Source organism: Dasypus novemcinctus, chromosome 16 (assembly GCF_030445035.2).
Source record: "Dasypus novemcinctus isolate mDasNov1 chromosome 16, mDasNov1.1.hap2, whole genome shotgun sequence".
In the NCBI taxonomy this organism is placed as follows: domain Eukaryota; kingdom Metazoa; phylum Chordata; class Mammalia; order Cingulata; family Dasypodidae; genus Dasypus; species Dasypus novemcinctus.
In genome coordinates, this window is record NC_080688.1 from 52,041,035 (window position 1) to 52,058,084 (window position 17,050).

Here is a 17,050-nt window from a genome sequence, read left to right on the forward strand (position 1 = left end):
TTCCATTTGTCAATATATCTATCCTTGTGCCAGTACCATGTTGTTTTGATCATGGTGGCATTGTAATCCTCAAAGTCAGGAAGTGTAAGTCCTCCAACTTCATTCTTCTTTCTCAATATGTTTTTGGCTATTTGGGACCCCTTACCCTTCCAAATAAATTTGATAATTGGCCTCTCCATTTCTGCAAAGTAAGATGTTGGAATTTTGGTTGTGTTGAATCTCTAAATCATTTTGGGTAGAATTAACATCTTAGTGATAGTTAGTCTTCTAATTCATTAACATGGACTGTCTTTCTGTTTATTTAGGTCTTCTTTGATTTCTTTTAGCAATGTTTTATAGTTTTCTGTGTACAAGTCCTTTATATCCTTAATTAAATTTCTTCCTAGATATTTGATTCTTTTAGTTGCTATTATAAATAGAATTTTAAAGAATTTCCTCCTCAGAATTGCTCATTACTAGCATATAGAAACACTATTGATTTTTTGTGTTGATCTTATACCCCACCACTTTGCTGAATTTGTTTATTAGCTCTAGTGGCTTTGTTTTAGATTTTTAGGACTTTCTATATATAAGATCATATCATCCATAAATAGTGAAAGTTCTACTCTTCCTTTCCAATTTCCATGTCTTCTATTTCTTTTTCTTATCTAACTGCTCTGGCTAAAACTTTTAGTACAAATGTTAAATAACAATGGTGACGATGGGCATCCTTGTCTTATTCCAGTTCTTAAAGGAAAAGCTCCCAGTCTTTCACCATTGAGTATGATATTAGCTGTGGATTTTTCATATAAGCCCTTTATCCTGTTGAGGACATTTCCTTCTATTTTTATTTTCTAAGTGGTTTTATCAAGAAAGGATACTGGATTTTGTTAAATTCCTTTTCTGTGTCAATTGAGATGATCATATGTTTTTTCCCTTTGCTTTGTTAATGTGGTGTTATTACATTAATTGATTTTCTTATGTTGACCCACCCTTGGATACATGGGATAAAACCCACTTGATCATGGTGTATAATTCTTTTAATATACTGTTGGGTTCGAATTGCAAGTATTTTGTTGAGGATTTTTGCATCTGTATTCTAAGAGAAATTGGTTTCTAGTATTCTTTTCTCATACTATTTTTTTCTGGCTTTGGTATTAGGGTGATGTTGGCCTCATAGAATGAGTTAGGTAGTGTTCCCTCCTCTTCAGTTTTGTTGGAAGAGTTTCATCAGGATTGGTATTAATTCTTCTTGCAACGATAGGAAGAATTCACCTGACAAACCATCTGGTCCTGGGCTTTTCTTTGTTGGAAGGTTTTGATGACTGATTTAGTTGCTTTACTTGTAATTGATCTGTTGAGGTCTTCTATGTCTTATAGAGTCAGTGCAGGTTGTTTGTGTGTTCCTAGGAATTTGTGTAATTTCATTTAGGATGTCTAATTTGTTGACATACAGTTTTCATGATCCTTTTATTTTTGTGTTGTCAGTAGTAATGTCCTCCCCCTCATTTCTTATTTTATTTATGTCTTTTCTCTTTTTTTCTCTGTCTGTCTAGCTAAGAGTTTGTAAATTTTATTGATCCAAAGAAACAGCTTTTGGTTTTATTAATTCTATTATTTCTTAGTCTCCATTTCATGTATTCTGCTCTAATCTTTGTTATTTTTTGCCTCTTATTTGCTTTGGGGTTAGTTTTGCTGTTCTTTTTCTAGTTCCTTGAGGTGTACAGTTAGGTATTTGATTTTAGCTTTTTCTTCTTTTTAAATGTAATTGCTTAGAGGTATAAATTCCTCTCTCATCACTGCCTTCACTACATCCCATAAGTTTTGGTATGTTGTGTTCTTATTTTCATTCATATCAAAAAAATATTTACTGATTTTCCCTTCAACCCACTGGTTGTGTGAGTATGTTGTGTAATTGCCATGTGTTTGTGCTTTTTCTTCCTGTTATTGATTTCCAGCTTCATTCCATAATGGTGAGAGGAGATGCTTTGTATAATTTTAATCTTTTAAAACTTATCAAGACTTGTTTTGTGACCCAACATGTGGTCTATCCTGGAGAGTGATCCTTGTGTACTTGAGAAGAATGTGTATCCTGCTATTTTGAGTTATAATGAACTGTATATGTCTGTTAGATCTAGTTTATTTGTCAAATTATTTGAGGTCTCTGTTTCCTTATTGACCTTCTGTCTAGATGTTCCATCTATTGACGAAAGTACAGTATTGAAGTCTCCAACTATTATTGTAGAGATATCTATTTCTCCCTTCAGTTTTGCCAGAGCTTGTCTCATGTATTTTGTGGGCACCCTGGTTTGCTGCATAAATATTTATGATTAATTCTTGGTGGATTGCCCCTTTTATTAATATATAATGTCTTTCTTTATCCTTATAACAGCTTGTGACTTAAAATTTATTTTGTCTAATATGAGTATAACTACCACAGTTCTTTTTTGATTACTAATTGCATGGAGTATCTTTTTCCATCCTTCCACTTTCAACCTGTTTTGTCTTTGGATCAAAGGTGAATCTCTTGTAAACAGTATATAGTTGGATCATGCTTTTTCATCCATTCTGCTAATCTGTGTCATTTGATTGGGAAGTTTAATCCATTAACATTCAGTGTTATTAGTGTAAAGGCAGTACTTACTTCAGCCATTTTGTCCTTTGGTTTTTATATGTTATAGTTTTTTAATTTTCTTTTTCTGTTTTGCAACCTCCTTTTCTTTATAGTTGAAATTTTATGATGTATCTGACATCCCTTTCTCGTTTATGTTTCTGTATATTTTTAAAATACTTTCTTTGTGGTCACCTGGGGTTTATATTATACAACCTACATCTATAACGTACTAATTTGAAAAGATACCAACTTAGCTTCAGTAGCATTCACATTCTTTGCTCCTACATCCCTTTGTTTCCCCTCTTTATGTTGTTTTGTCCCACTTTCCACTTTAACTTTTGCATGTCCATTATTAGGAAATATGCCTTTTTCTTGTTCAATTGTATCCTGGCTCTTTTAGGAATTAAAGAGTAGAGCTGTATAATGAGGATACAATCCTATTGGATTTTGCATTTACCCTTTTATTTACCCTTACTGATGATCTTCTTTTCTTCAAACTACCCCAAGCCACTGTCTCCTGTCTTATCCTTTCAACCTACAGAACTACCTTTAGTAATTCTTGCAGGGCAGGTCTTTTGTTGATGAACTCTTTCAATTTCTGTTTATTTGTGAATATTTTAAACTCTCCCTCGTTTTTGAAGGACAGTTTTGCCAGATAAATAATTTTTGACTGGTAGTTTTTCTCTTTCTTTACCTTAAATATGTCATATCACTGCCTTCTTGCCTCCATAGTTTCTCATGAGAAATCACTTAGTTTTTTTTTTAAAGATACATAGATCACAGAAAATGTTACATTAAAAAATATAAGAGGTTCCCATATACCCCACACATCCCCACCCCCTCCTCCCACATCAACAACCTCCTTCATCATTGTGGCACATTCATTGCATTTGGTGAATACATTTTGGAGCACTGCTGCACTGCATGGATTATAGTTTACATTGTAGTTTACACTTCCCCCAGTACCTTCAGTGGGTTATGGCAGGATATATAATGTCCAGGATCTGCCACTGCAGTATCATTTAGGACAACTCCAAGTCCCAAAACATCACATCTTTTTCCCTCTCTCTGCCCTCAGCAACTACTGTGGCCACTGTCTCCACATCAATGATAGAATTTCTTCCATAGCTAAAGTCACAATAGTTCCATATGCACTTAGTCTTATTAAGGATCTCTTGTATGTGATGGATCACTTTTTTCTTGCTCTTTTCAGAATTCTCTCTTTATCTTTGGCATTTACATAATGATTAGTATGTGTCTTGGTGTAGGTCTATTTGGATTTATTCTGTTTGCCTTATGCTATTCTTCTTGGGCATGTTTCTTTATATCTCTCATAGACTTAGGATTTTTAGGACATTATTCAAATAATCTTTCTGCCCCTTTTCCCTTCTCTTCTCCTTGCAGACACCCATGACATGAATATTTGTGCATTCCTATTTTTTTTCTGGATTTTAAAATTTTTAAAATTTATCCCTCCCTTGCTGTTTGCTTGTCGTATGCTCTCTGTGTCCATCCAGTGTTCATTCTTCTGTGTCTGCTTGTCTCCCTTTGTTGTGTCATCTTGCTGAGCCAGCTCTCCATAGTCATGGCAATCAGCTCTCTGTGGGTGTGGGCCAGCTTGCCTTCACAAGGTGGCCCTGCTTGCCTTCACAAGGTGGCCCTGGGACGTTAACCCAGGGCCTCCCATATGGTAGATGGGAGCCCAGTCAGTTGAGCCACATCCGTGTCCCTATTTGTGCACTTCTTGCTGTTGCTCAAATCCCTTAGACATCGATCAAGTTTTTTTATTCTTTTCTCTATCTGTTCCTCTGACTGTATGATTTCAATGTCCTGTCTTCTAGTTCACTGATTCTTTATTTTTTTTTAAGATTTATTTTATTTATTTCTTCCCCAACCCTTCATTGTTTTCACTTGCTGTCTGCTGCCTGTGTGTTCTTCTGTGTCTGCTTGTCTTCTCTTTAGGCAGCACTGGGAAGCAATCCTGGGACCTTCCAGAGTGGAAGAGAGGTGCTCAATCTCTTGTGCCACTTCAGCTCCCTTGTCTTCTGTCTCTTATTGTCTCTCCTCTCTGTCTCTTTTTGTTGCATCATCTTGCTGCAGCAGCTCTCTGTGCAGGCCAGCACTCCATGTGGGCCAGCACTCCTGTACAGGCTAGTACTTCTGTGTGGGCCAGGACTCTGTGTGGGTCAGCTCTCTGCTTGGGCTGGCTTACCTTTCACCAGGAGACCTCAGGAATTGAACCCTGAACCTCCTATGGTAGTTGGGAACCCAATCACTTGAGCCAGTCCATTTCCCTGATTCTTTCTTTTGCCTATTCAAATCTGCTGTTGTATGTCTTTTGTATATTTTCAATCTCTACTATTGTGCCTTTTATCCCTATAATTTCCATTATGTTTTTTTATACTTTCAAGTTCTTCTTTATGCTTACACATTATCTTCTTATTATCTTTTATCTCTATGCATATTTTCCTTCATCTCCTTGAATTGATTTTGGAGATTTGTTTGAACTTCTTTGATTAGTTGTTTCAAATTCTTTGTCTCCTCTGAAATTTTAATTTGTTCCCTTGACTGAGCCGTATCTTCCTGTTTCTTAGTATGTCTTGTAATTTTTTGCTGATGTTTAGGTGTCTGATTATCTTGATGAGTTAATTCTGAAGGTCAGTTTCTTCCTCTTGTGCAGGATTTATTGTTTTTGTTTGTTTTTTAAAGATTTATTTTTATTTATTTCTCTCCCCTTCCCCTCCTTTACCCCAGTTGTCTGTTCTCTGTGTCCATTTGCTGTGTCCACTTTTATCTTGTCAGCAGCACTGGGAATCTGTGTCTCTTTTTGTTGCATCATCTTGGTGCATCAACTCTCCACATGTGTGGCACCATTCCTGGGCAGGCTGAACCCTCTTTTGCGCTGAGTGGCTCTCCCTACAGGGCTCACTTCTTGCACATGGGGCTCCCCTATGTGGGGGACCCTCCTGCGTGGCACGGCATTCCTTGTGCACATCAGCACTGCACGTGGGCCAGCTCCACACAAGTCAAAGAGGCCCTGGGTTTAAACTGTGGACCACCCATGTGGTAGGCGGATGCTCTATCCATTGAGCTAAGTCTGCTTGCAGGGTTTATTGTTGATTGGCTTTGTGTTAAGGCTCTTCTTTGATACTTGGTCCAACTTATTCTAGACTTTTAGAAAATCTCGTGTTGAAGTGTTCAGGCTTTGTCAGGGTATGTCTTATGCTATGTTGATGCCACTGATGTTAACATTTTCCACTTTGTTAAGACAGTGTCTTCCAGGCTTTTCCACTGTAAAATTAATTAATAACTATACTATACTTAATAAGATTTGTGGAGTGATTCCTTGAGAATACATAAATATCTTGTTCTACATCAAAGGTTCATCCATCAGGTATAGCATCTACTGATGATTTTTGCATAAATAAGTTATTACTATGTTGGTTGAAAAATGGTAATTTAGAAAATTCTATCATTCCTTCCAGATTCATTAATTAGTATGCTTTTGTAAGGTAGTACCATCCCTTCTTCACTGTTTATTTATTCATTCATTCTTTTTTATATCAATATGAACTCATGGATTCTTATTTTTCTCAAAAGGTGATAATCCATCACTATTAATATTTATTTTGATGCTCAAATTGCCATAGACTTGGTCCTTGGAACCTCCCTCCTTCAACCTGAGTCTTGTGTCCTTTTGACATGTCCCAATATTCTTGGAACACTTTCTTTTTTTCTGGTACAAGAAAATACTCCATATTCTTTCTATGTTTCCCCTGTTTCAACCCTATTTGCTATTTCATCCGGATCCTTATTCTTTTATTGGAGAATGATATTTAGAAACAAATATATAGGTGTAAGATCTGATGATTGCTTCAAGATGTCATTTTTTCTATGCCATCTCTATGTACAGATTTTAGAAATGTGTTGCATTAGTGTTCTATTGCTGTAACAAATGACTGCAAACTTTTTAAAGGGCTCATGATTAGATTGGGCCCATTTGGATAATCCAGGATAATCTTCTCAACCTAAAGGCCCTCAATGATAGTATCTTAACCCTACAGAAGTATTTTTTGGCCTTTGGCCATACCCTTCTTCAGTAAACAGCTGGGCAGAGAAGTGCCCAAGTTGATGGACCACTGTACGTATGCTGTCACAGGCATGGCTGTTCACACCTAACCTGGGGACAAAGACTCCTACAAAGACCAGGAGCATGAAGTCAGCAGAACAACATTCAGAACAATTATCTTTGTAATCAGAGAGAGTGTGACCACACTAAAATATGGGTTCAGAGAAGAAATGAAGGAGTTGAAACTTGAGTTGGTCTAGGAAGTAGCTTAGGAAAGAAGAGGAGAAGACAAATCTAAACCACAGCCAGCTGCTCCCAACTTAACCCCAGGTAACTTAGGGAACCACCATGTCAACCCTGTGAGGTGGCAGGGATAGGGGTAGCAGTTACACACTCTTGCATTGCTCACTTTGAGCCTTCCTCTGTTTCTGACCCTGGGTTCTTCTCACAGTTATAGTGAAGGTGCTATAGATTCACACAGCTGACTGGCCCTTTGCCAACTAAAATCATCTCCATTATTTCAAGGTCTCACCATCTTATGGGGTTAGGGTGGAGGATAGCAGGGTTTAAAGTCTATGGGAGGTGAGCACAGAGATGTGGTAGAAGGATTAGAAGTACAGAGTCTCTGGTGGGGACAAGGAGAGGCCTTGTACTGGTCAGCTATAGGCTAGGAGGTTGCAGTTCAGAGACCCTCTTATGGAAGGGAATCATGCAAAGTTAGAGGCTATCAGATGCTTCTTATGACTCTGAAATCGGTAGTATTTGAAACCTCCTTTCATCTGATTAATGGCTATTTTTCCCCCCATCAGCACGCCATATTGAATTTAAACTAATATTGGCCCATATATCTTTTTCTGTTTGAGAAGCATAACCTCAGGATGACCGTTTGTCTTTGGAACAATCAAAAACCAGTTTCTCAGGAAGCTCTCCTCTGTGTGAAAGTTTTGTTAATATACCACTAACTTTAAATAGCCAAAATGCATTTCCATATCTTGTTAAAATTGCCATGGAAATCTGTTTAAATTTAAATTTATTATAATATATCTATGGAATGAAAGAATTTGGATTAACTTAATTTCTGTTCTTTAATATTTAAATAAGCTTGTTATTTTAGAATAGTTTTAGATTTACAGAAAATTTACAAAGTCGTACAGAGAATTTTGGTATATCCTCTTTCAGTTTCCCCTATTGCTAACAGTTTATATTGCTATGTTATATTTGTTAGAAATTATTGAACCAATACTGATACATTATTATTAACTAAACCTCATACTCATTTAGATTTCATTAGCTTTTCCCCTAATGTCCCTTTTTTTGTTCCAGGACCTCATCCAGGAGAACACATTACATTTAATCATCACATCTCCTTAGGCTTCTCATGGCTGTGACAGTTTCTCAGACTTCCCTTATTTTAGATGACCTTGGCAGTTTTGAGGAGTACTGGTCAGGTATTTTCTAGACTGTACTTCAGTTGAGATTTGTCTGATGCTCTTCTCATGATTAGACTAGAACTATATGCTTTTGGAGGGAAGAACACAGAGGTAAAGTGCCATTTTCATCACATCGTATCAAAGGCATACACTGTGAACGTGACTTATCACAGTTGATGGGAATCTTGATTAGTTGGCTGAGGTAGTGTTTGCCAGGTTTCTTCACTGTCAGGTTCCCTCCGGGCCATGTCCAGTGATTGCTCTTTAGAAAGACTCACTAGGCTTAGCCTACTCTTAAGGGTGGGGATTATACTCCACTTCCTTGAGGGTGGACTGTCTTCATAACTTATTTTGGAATTCTTCTGTATGGGAGTGTATTAGTCAATCAAAGGGGTGCTGATGCAAAATACCAGAAATTGGTTGGTTTTTATAAAAGGTATTTATTTGGGGTAGAAGCTTATAGTTACCAGACCTTAAAGCATAAGTTACCTCCTTCACTAAAGTCTGTTACCACATCTTGGAGCAAGATGGCTGCTGAAGTCTGCCAGGAATTCAGGCTTCCTGGGTTTCTCTCTTCCTGGGGCTTGTTTCTTTCTGGGCTCAGCTACCCTGATGTCTCTACAAGGCCAGCTGTAGACTATCAGAGAACTGGCTCTGCCTCTCTCCCCAGGGCTCATTTCTCTCTGGACTCACCTGCTGTGCTCCTCTGTGTGCTTATTTCCCAGACTCCAGCTCAAAAACTCCAACTAATTCCTGTGCCTTGTTGTTTCTCATGGGCAGGGACTTATCTGATGTGGCCCAATCAAAACCTTAATCATTATTTAATCAAGTAAAAGTGAAACCACTGAATCCAATACAGCCTAATATGGCCAGATCAGTTCACAGACATAATCTAATAGCTATTTTTGGAATTCATAAATAATGCCAAACTGCTACTGGAAGATTTGTCACTTCTCTCCCCATTTATTTATGTCAGTATATATAGATATATTACTTTAAGACTAATATAAATAGCTATAGATATTTATAGATATCAACTTTGTTTATTCTTTGCTCAAATTGTCTCATCTGCTTTGGCCATTAAGCATGCTTTCAATAGGCTCCTGTGTCCCTTTGACACACCCCCATCATTTTGTCTTTTGAGTACTTCATTGCTTTCTGGCAGAGAAAATGCTCCTGGCTCATAATGTATTTTCTCTGCTCCAGTCCTAGAATCAACCATTTTTCCAAGGAGCCCTGGTTTATTTTATTGGAGAATGGTATTAGAAACCAAGATCTGGATGCTGGGTATAATTGTATTGTAATTTTGTAGAAATATGAAGAATTCAGGAAAACTTGTGCACTTAACATGAATCAATTCAGTGACCCTTCTTGTGTAGCCACCACATGGACAAGATGTATGTCTACAGTAAAAGGATAGGCTGGATAGGCATCCACTACTGTGGAAGAATCTGCAAGAAGCAGTAGTGATGGACACTTGTGAGAAGGGTCCTGGGGAATGGGTAGGGTGGTGATTCACTTTTTACTTTGATACATAGCTTGGGTGGCCACCAGCCACATGTGGCTATTAAGCACTGGAAATGTGACTAGTTATACCATGCACATGCATTACCTATTTAAAAGACAGATTGAAGTGGAAAAGGGTGAGCAGTAGATCTGGAGAGCAAATGGAAGATACCCAGCTCACACACCTTTTCATCCCCATTGTCCCATTTTACTTCTCTTTTCTTTCTTTAAAAGTATATGCTGAATTCCTGAGATTGTCTGTCCTGCCTAAAGTGTCTAAATGTCTCTAGAGCCCCCGGGAGCCCTGCTCTTTGAGGCATTGTTTACTGTGGCAGTTAATGAGAGTCTGCTGAGACATGTGTAAGTGTACCTCTGGAATGCCTTGTGACTCACTTTAAAATCTCTTAGCCATAAGAAAACATTTGTATTTAATAGTTCCCCCTTTTGGTCAAGGTCTTTTTCCAAAGCATCACTACTTGGTGCTTGGTAATAATCCCTCAGTGCCAGAGAGGCTTATCCCTGGGAGTCATGTCTCATGCTGTGGGAAGGTAGTAAGTTTGTATGCTAAGTTTGGCTTATAGAGAGGTCACATTTGAGCAACAAGGAGGTTTTCAAGAGGTAACTCTTAGGTAATATATAATACTAGGCTAAGTTTCAATTTCAGAAGAACAAGGTTCTTAAGTACAACCATCAATATTAAGGGCCAGCCATAGTGGTCTGTCTGCCTTCACTAGGCACTGCTCACATACTCAGGGGATTCTTGCCACTCCATTAGAACATATAGCAGGACTTCTCAGAATGGAAATTCATTATTCTTTCTGTGATTTTGTGGGTCTCCACCCACTGAGACAATGCCTGATGACCACTTGAACATATTCATATGCCACAGAGGCATGCCTCAGGTGCACCCCTCCCCACACTCCCCCCATCACTGACACCTAACACCAGTGATCTTCCCCTGCCATAGTGTGACCCTTCTGCAATCCAAAACCTCCCCCAAAACAAAGTGAAAAAAATAAAAATATAATAAAGTAAAATAATAATAATAAATAAAATAATAATTTTCTCATTGTGTCTTTCATCACCATAAGATCTGGTTTTTTTCCTATGTACAGTAACAATTTCTTTTGTATGTTCCCCCAGTGTCTTTCCCCCCCCCCACTTTATCTTCAAAGAAGTTTTAGGATACAGAAAAGTCACAGAAAATATAGGGGATCCCCATATATCCAACCCTTTCCCTCTCTCCTCCTCTCCCTTATTAATAACATTTTAAAGGTATATGGTGTATTTGTTACAATTGCTTTTTCTTTTTTTTCTTTTTTCTTTTTCAAATATTGAAGCATTGCTACTAACTATGGTCAATGGTTTACATTATGGTTTACATTTTGCACCATCTACAACTGTAGGCAAGACAGTTCCATCCATTTGCCCCATGGGATCTAAGTCCCCTCTCTATCAGAAACAGTGGGCATCATTGTCCCAAAACCCTCAAGATTGAGGAATGAACAGTGCAATTATGGACTAAAGTAGACTTATTATTATTATAGCAATGGAAGAGCTTGTATCATTGATATAAAGGCAGTGAACTCCTGAGGTTCTGAGTGTAAGGAGAGGGAAGAATAGGTATAACATGGGGTGTTTTGGGGCATTGCAATTGTCCTGCATGACATGCATGACCAATATAGACCATTATACATTTTTTCCAAACCTATAAAAATGTGTGTTGCAAAGTGTAAACCAAAATGTAAACTCTAGGAAGCAGATGTAGCTCAAGTGATTGGGCTCCCATCTACCATATAGGAGGACTAGGGTTCAATTCCTGGGGCCTCCTGGTGTAGGCAAGCTGGCATGTGTGGTGAGCTGGCCCGAGTGGAGAAATGCCCCACGCAAGAGTGCTGCCCCCAGTAGGAGTGCTGGCCTGCATGGAGTGCTGGCCCACGTGGAGAGTTAGTGCAGCAAGATGACACAACAAAAAGAGACACAAAGGAAAGACAATAAGAGACACAGCAGACCAGGGAGCTAAGGTGGTGCAAGAGAATGAGTGCCTCTCTCCCGCTCTGGAAGGTCCAAGGTTTGGTTCTCGGTGCTGCCTAAAAAAAAGACAAGCAGACACAGGACACACACTGAATGGACACAGAAAGCAGACAGCAGGGAGTGGGAAGAATAAATAAAGAAATCTTAAAAGAAAAGTTCTTTAAAAAAAAAGTAAACTCTAGTCCATGGTTAGTAGCAATGCTTCAATATGTGTTCATCAATTATAATAAATATATCACACTAATGAAGGATGTTGTTAATGGGGGAAAGTGTGGGAAGGGAAACAGGCAGGGGTATAAAGGAAACTCCTATATTTCTAATGTAATCTAAACCTTCTTTATAAAAATATAATAAAAATTTTAAAAATTAAAATGAAGAATAAAAAGATACTGCAAATCAAAAAAAAAAGTATGTGTTGAACTCAGGAAGTCCTTCTGCACATGTGCAATCACTGCACAATAATGTGAAGTCATTATTGAGGATCCTTGGACTAAAATACACCTCCCTTTTTGTTTAGGTGACCAGGTGGCCTCTAGGAAATCAAGGACTTCTGTACGACAGGTGCTGGATGGTTGTGAATCAAAATGGTATTTGCCTGAGTCAGAAGCAGGAGCCCCGGCTCTGCCTGATCCAGCCATTCATTGACCTGCAGCAAAGAATCATGGTCATCAAAGCCCCAGGTGTGAAAAGTGGGTTCATAGTCACAAAGCAGCTGTCAAGAATGGCTGATATTTTGGTAATTTTTTTCCAAACAGTGATTGAGCAGGATTATAACCACACAAAAATTGGGGGAAATGTTGGGGGAGGGTTAAAGATCTGACAGTCAAGCAAGAAAATAAAGTTGTAAAAATTTTAGAATTATATGATGCATTTTTTCACTTGCATTCTTTTATTTCCTTCCCTCATCGTAATATGAACTACAAGCTTTAACTCTTCTTTGTTGATTTTACAGTGAACTAACATATACAAAACCATAAATGAGCTTTGTCCAATAGAACTTTCTGTGATGATGGAAATATTCTGTTTCTGCACTCTACATTTGGGTAGCCACCAGCTACTTGAGGCTATTGAACCCTTAAAATGGGACATTGGAACTGAATTTAAATTTAACTTAATTTAAATAGTCACATGTGGCATGTTGGACAACACAAACATCGACTATAATATAATGAACACTCAAGAACACGATCCAGTTTTCGTAAATGTTAACATTTGGCCACATTTGCTTCAGAAGATGAGGAGGAGGATAATGATTCTTCTCCTTTTCCTCTGCCTCCTTCTTTTCCTCTTCCTCCTCCTCTACCTTCTCCTTTCTCTTCTCCTTGTTCTAAGAAAGAAAAATACTACAGTCATCACTGAAACTGCCTGCATACCCCTTGCCAGCCTCACTCCTCCTACTTTCTCCTCACTACCATTTATGAACTAGTCCATTTTCCCTCTTGGGAAAATGTACTCTTGTGATATATCACATTTCTGTATATTCATAATTGTATTTCTTGGCTTAAGATGTTCTATTCAGTGACAGTGGTTTATTTGTCCATGAACCAACAGCATTACACTTGAGTATGTATCTAGGAGTGGAATTACTGGGTCGTATGGTAACTGTATGTTTAGCATTATAAGAAACTGCCAGACTGTTTTCTAAGCAGCTTTACCATTTTAACCCATGATTAATGATGTTGAGCACTTCCTCATGTGTTTAGTTGCCATTTGTGTACCTTTTATGGAAAAATATTTATTCCGGTTCTTTGCCCATTATTAAATGGGTTATATGTCTTTTTGTTGTTGAGTTGTAAGAGTTCCTTATATATATTCTGGGAAGGAATATGACTGCCTCAGTGCAGAATCTTCCATGAAAAATCTGCTAAATGCACGTGCCATTGGTGGTACTGGTAATGATGAAGAGAACCTCTTATTATGAAGATTCCTAAGAGTCAGCCACTTATTCAATTTAACCAAATGCCAGTGTCATTAAAATTCTTATATATTTCATGATAATGGGCTTTAATGTACATAGTTACTATTTTTGCACGATGATAAATTTGTTTCTAACCTTTGTTCATTAGGGATGGAGTCTATAGAGGTGCCTCTTGAGGATAACAGTGAACAGGCTCAGATTTGCCAAAGCAAGGTCTGTGCCGACAGGTGAGACTCTGACGCAGGTGAAGATCTCTGATCCGTCTGCAGTGGTGGCACAGAAGGAGAGAGAGCAATGCCTCATGAGATCCGCTTTCCACTTGCTCACAACACTCCAACCATGCCAGCTCCCTGGTGTTCTTCAAGCCCACAAAGCATGCTTCCACCTCAGGTCTTTGCATTTGAGCTCTCCTCTGTCTGGGATGCTCCTCCCCTAGCGATACCTTCACAGAGTTCACTCCCTCATCTCTGTCAGGTCTCTGCTCAAAAGCCCCCTTCTCAGAGGGCCACCTGACCACCCACAGAAATCAGTCCCTCCCTGTCTGGTTGCCCTGCTGTATTCTTCTCCTGTCATGTCTTTATGTTTATTTTCTGTTCCTCTCTCCGGAATGGCAACTTCAAGAGAGCAGAACTTTGTGTTGCTCACTGTAGAGCAGCCTTGGGCTGTGGTATACGGTGTGGAGAACAAGCTGAAATAGGGAGGATGGCCCTGGATGCAGGATGGTAGCTCAGATGAGGTGGATGTAGTACAAGTGGTGAGGACACCTGACAGAGTTTTCGAAGACTGAGTGGGGAAGGTAGAGTAGTTGGAAGGGGTAAGGACGCAAGTGGGAAGGGCAGCTAAATGCCTGTCTTAGTAATGCAGGTGAGACATGGTGGGGACTTGGACCAGGGTCAGAGAGAACATCAGGCAGGTGCAAGATCTGTATTCTGAAGTGGAATCATCTGAACTAACTGATGGATTGGGTGTGGGAGATGAGGGTAAGGGGTGTCAAGATGTCCCTCAGGCTTCTGAAGTGTAATTTTCAGGTGATAGCTTATAAGTTGTATTCCATGTAGTTTGAACTATTACTTAATTTCGAGTTGTTTATGATTAATCATCTGCTAAGTTCAAGGAAATACAGAAAGAGGAGTTGAATATAATAGCATTTCTATTTTATTTCTTAATTGTAAATGCTCATTTATGGTAAGTCCATTCATTGAATATATCCAATGCCTGCATCCCTTGTTATTGAAATCTAATCTGTGCCCCGAAACTTGTGGACTAGGAAGTGTTCCAATGGTGTGAACCTATCTAATGGGTTCCCACTCTATCTGATACCCCAACCAATTTCCTTCCCCAAATATGAAGACAATTAACCATATAACTCATTAGTGGGTATGTTTGTACTCAAGAGATGGTGTTAGTGTACAGTATCTAATCAGATAACATTTCCTTCTGCAGTGCCATGAACATATACTATCATGAAATATGTATGTTCATATGTATAAGTCATGAAATAATGTGTTCAAAACTAAAATCACATGTAATTGGACCTAAGTTGTTAGTGTCTTCTGGTGCCAGGTAGAGAGATCACCCTGGGACCCATGAGGGTCTCTACCCTCAGGGAAGGGTGCGAAGGTGACGACTGTGCACAGTTAAACATCATGGGTGCCGGACGCCATCCCGGAGACCAAACAGTTGAGCACACTCCACACCTTGCTGGCACCTGAGTCAATTTAAATTTTTTTTTTTTTTGCCAATTTCAACATTCACTTATAATTAGGGTAATGAATTTTGGGTGACATTTTTGTACATCACATAGCAAATCTTCAGATAGAAAGAAATATAGACATTGAGGAGTACTTGCAATTATTTATCAAGCTCATCCCTGGTTATAAAATGCCCTTAGCTGCATATGTGATGCATCTTTTCTGGCTAATAAAGCTTTCAAGTACCTAGAGGTTGTATTTATTCATGCTTGGAACCATTGAGTATTCAAGATAATGAAAACAGACTTTGAAGCAATCTCTCAAAGCACAGGAGTGTGTGACAAAATGAGGTTTCATGCTTTCATTCCCTTTCCAGGCAGGAAGGCAACTATTTTTCCCAGTAAAAATTAAGAAAAAAATAGCTATATTGCAGTCCTAAGGTATGATATTAGCAATCTGCATTATAAATTCTGGTGATGTGCACTTTAAAATATTCTGCAGGATTGCAGATTTTAAAAACCAGATCAATAAACACACTTCTAGCTGTAATTTGTCGGCACAGTGCCAGTTCACATGGTCTGGCAGGGAGAGAAAATGTTACAGTCAGGACCATAGGAAAAACCAGGACATTTGTCCAAGTTTAAGGCTTTTTAAAGCAAAGTATTGCTTTGTACAGCTTCAAATTTTAAGCTTTATGGTTCTCAGTGACTATGCTTAATATAAACAAGGTCTTTCAAGGGGAATTTTTATCAGGTGTGAAAGCCTCATGCAAACCCCAGCTGCAGGTCTCCCTGTGGTTTGGAAACCTCCCTGGGGCTTCCTAAATGTACCTGTCACTTTAGGCATCCTCCCTGTGGGCTCATACGATATAATTTTATTTTATCATCTTGCTTTTTGTACCTTATATTATTATTTAACCTTATATTATTATTTAAAGAAATACTAATATTCTCTCCATCTCCACCCTTTGTTTTCTCCAGGGTAAATACTTATGATTGTGGAGAAAAAATTTCAAGCTGGTTGTCAGAGTTTTTTGGCCGTCAGTGTCATTTGATCAAACAAAGTTCAGACTTTCAAAGAAACGCAAAGAAGAAACATGGAAAAGGTATCACATTTTGGGTTGGTTCTAAGGGGACAGGAACCTGAGCTTAATTTTGTGTAGGTCAAAAACATGTATCGAAGAGCCACGAAATAGATTTACAGATTTCCAGAGAAACTTGCTCATGTAGAGAGGGTACTGGTCAGCCTTAGGCGGGAAGTGCTGCAGTGACCGCAAGGTCAGCAGGACGTGGGGTTGTCTGGATAACCTCGCAGAGACCGAGAGAGCTTCAACCAGTGACTTCACCTCTGTTCAAGTGCTCAACCTCGGTCCTGCATGCTTAGAGTCACAATTCAGGCTTATTAAATAAAGACATTGGTAGCTTGCTGTGTCGTCCGATCAAACTGCAAATAAGGAAATCTGGGTCTCTAGTCTTGGCTCTATCACCAAATAGTGTAGTGACCTTGGCGAGTCCTTGAATCTCATGGTGCCTCACCTTCTTTAGCTGTGTTGTTGTTAGGATGAAATGATACAGTAGAGAAGATAGTACTTTGCAAGGTAACGGTACTATGTTTGCAGGTGTCCACTCACAAGCCACAGTTCCAGGGAAGCCTTGCCTGACTATTCTCTTTAGAACTGCAACCCCAACCAAACATGCCCCAGCTCCCTTCTTCATTTTATGTTACTGTGTGCCTCATTTCACAACCTACAGACCATATCCTTTTACTCATTTATTTTGCTCATGTTCTGTCTTCTAGCTACTAGATTGT

At 38.8% G+C, this 17,050-nt stretch overlaps 1 protein-coding gene across 5 annotated transcripts in view; it reads left to right on the plus strand.

Moving 5' to 3' along the window:
- Positions 1–17,050, plus strand: part of MOCOS (molybdenum cofactor sulfurase) — an 85,671-nt gene that overhangs the window by 26,442 nt on the left and 42,179 nt on the right. For all 5 annotated transcript variants that reach the window (XM_071208643.1, XM_071208641.1, XM_071208642.1 and 2 more), the window contains 3 exons: positions 12,150–12,312; positions 13,699–13,777; positions 16,222–16,346. In XM_071208643.1, coding sequence (XP_071064744.1) covers positions 12,150–12,312; positions 13,699–13,777; positions 16,222–16,346 — 367 coding nt within the window. The remainder of the gene's footprint in view (positions 1–12,149; positions 12,313–13,698; positions 13,778–16,221; positions 16,347–17,050) is intronic.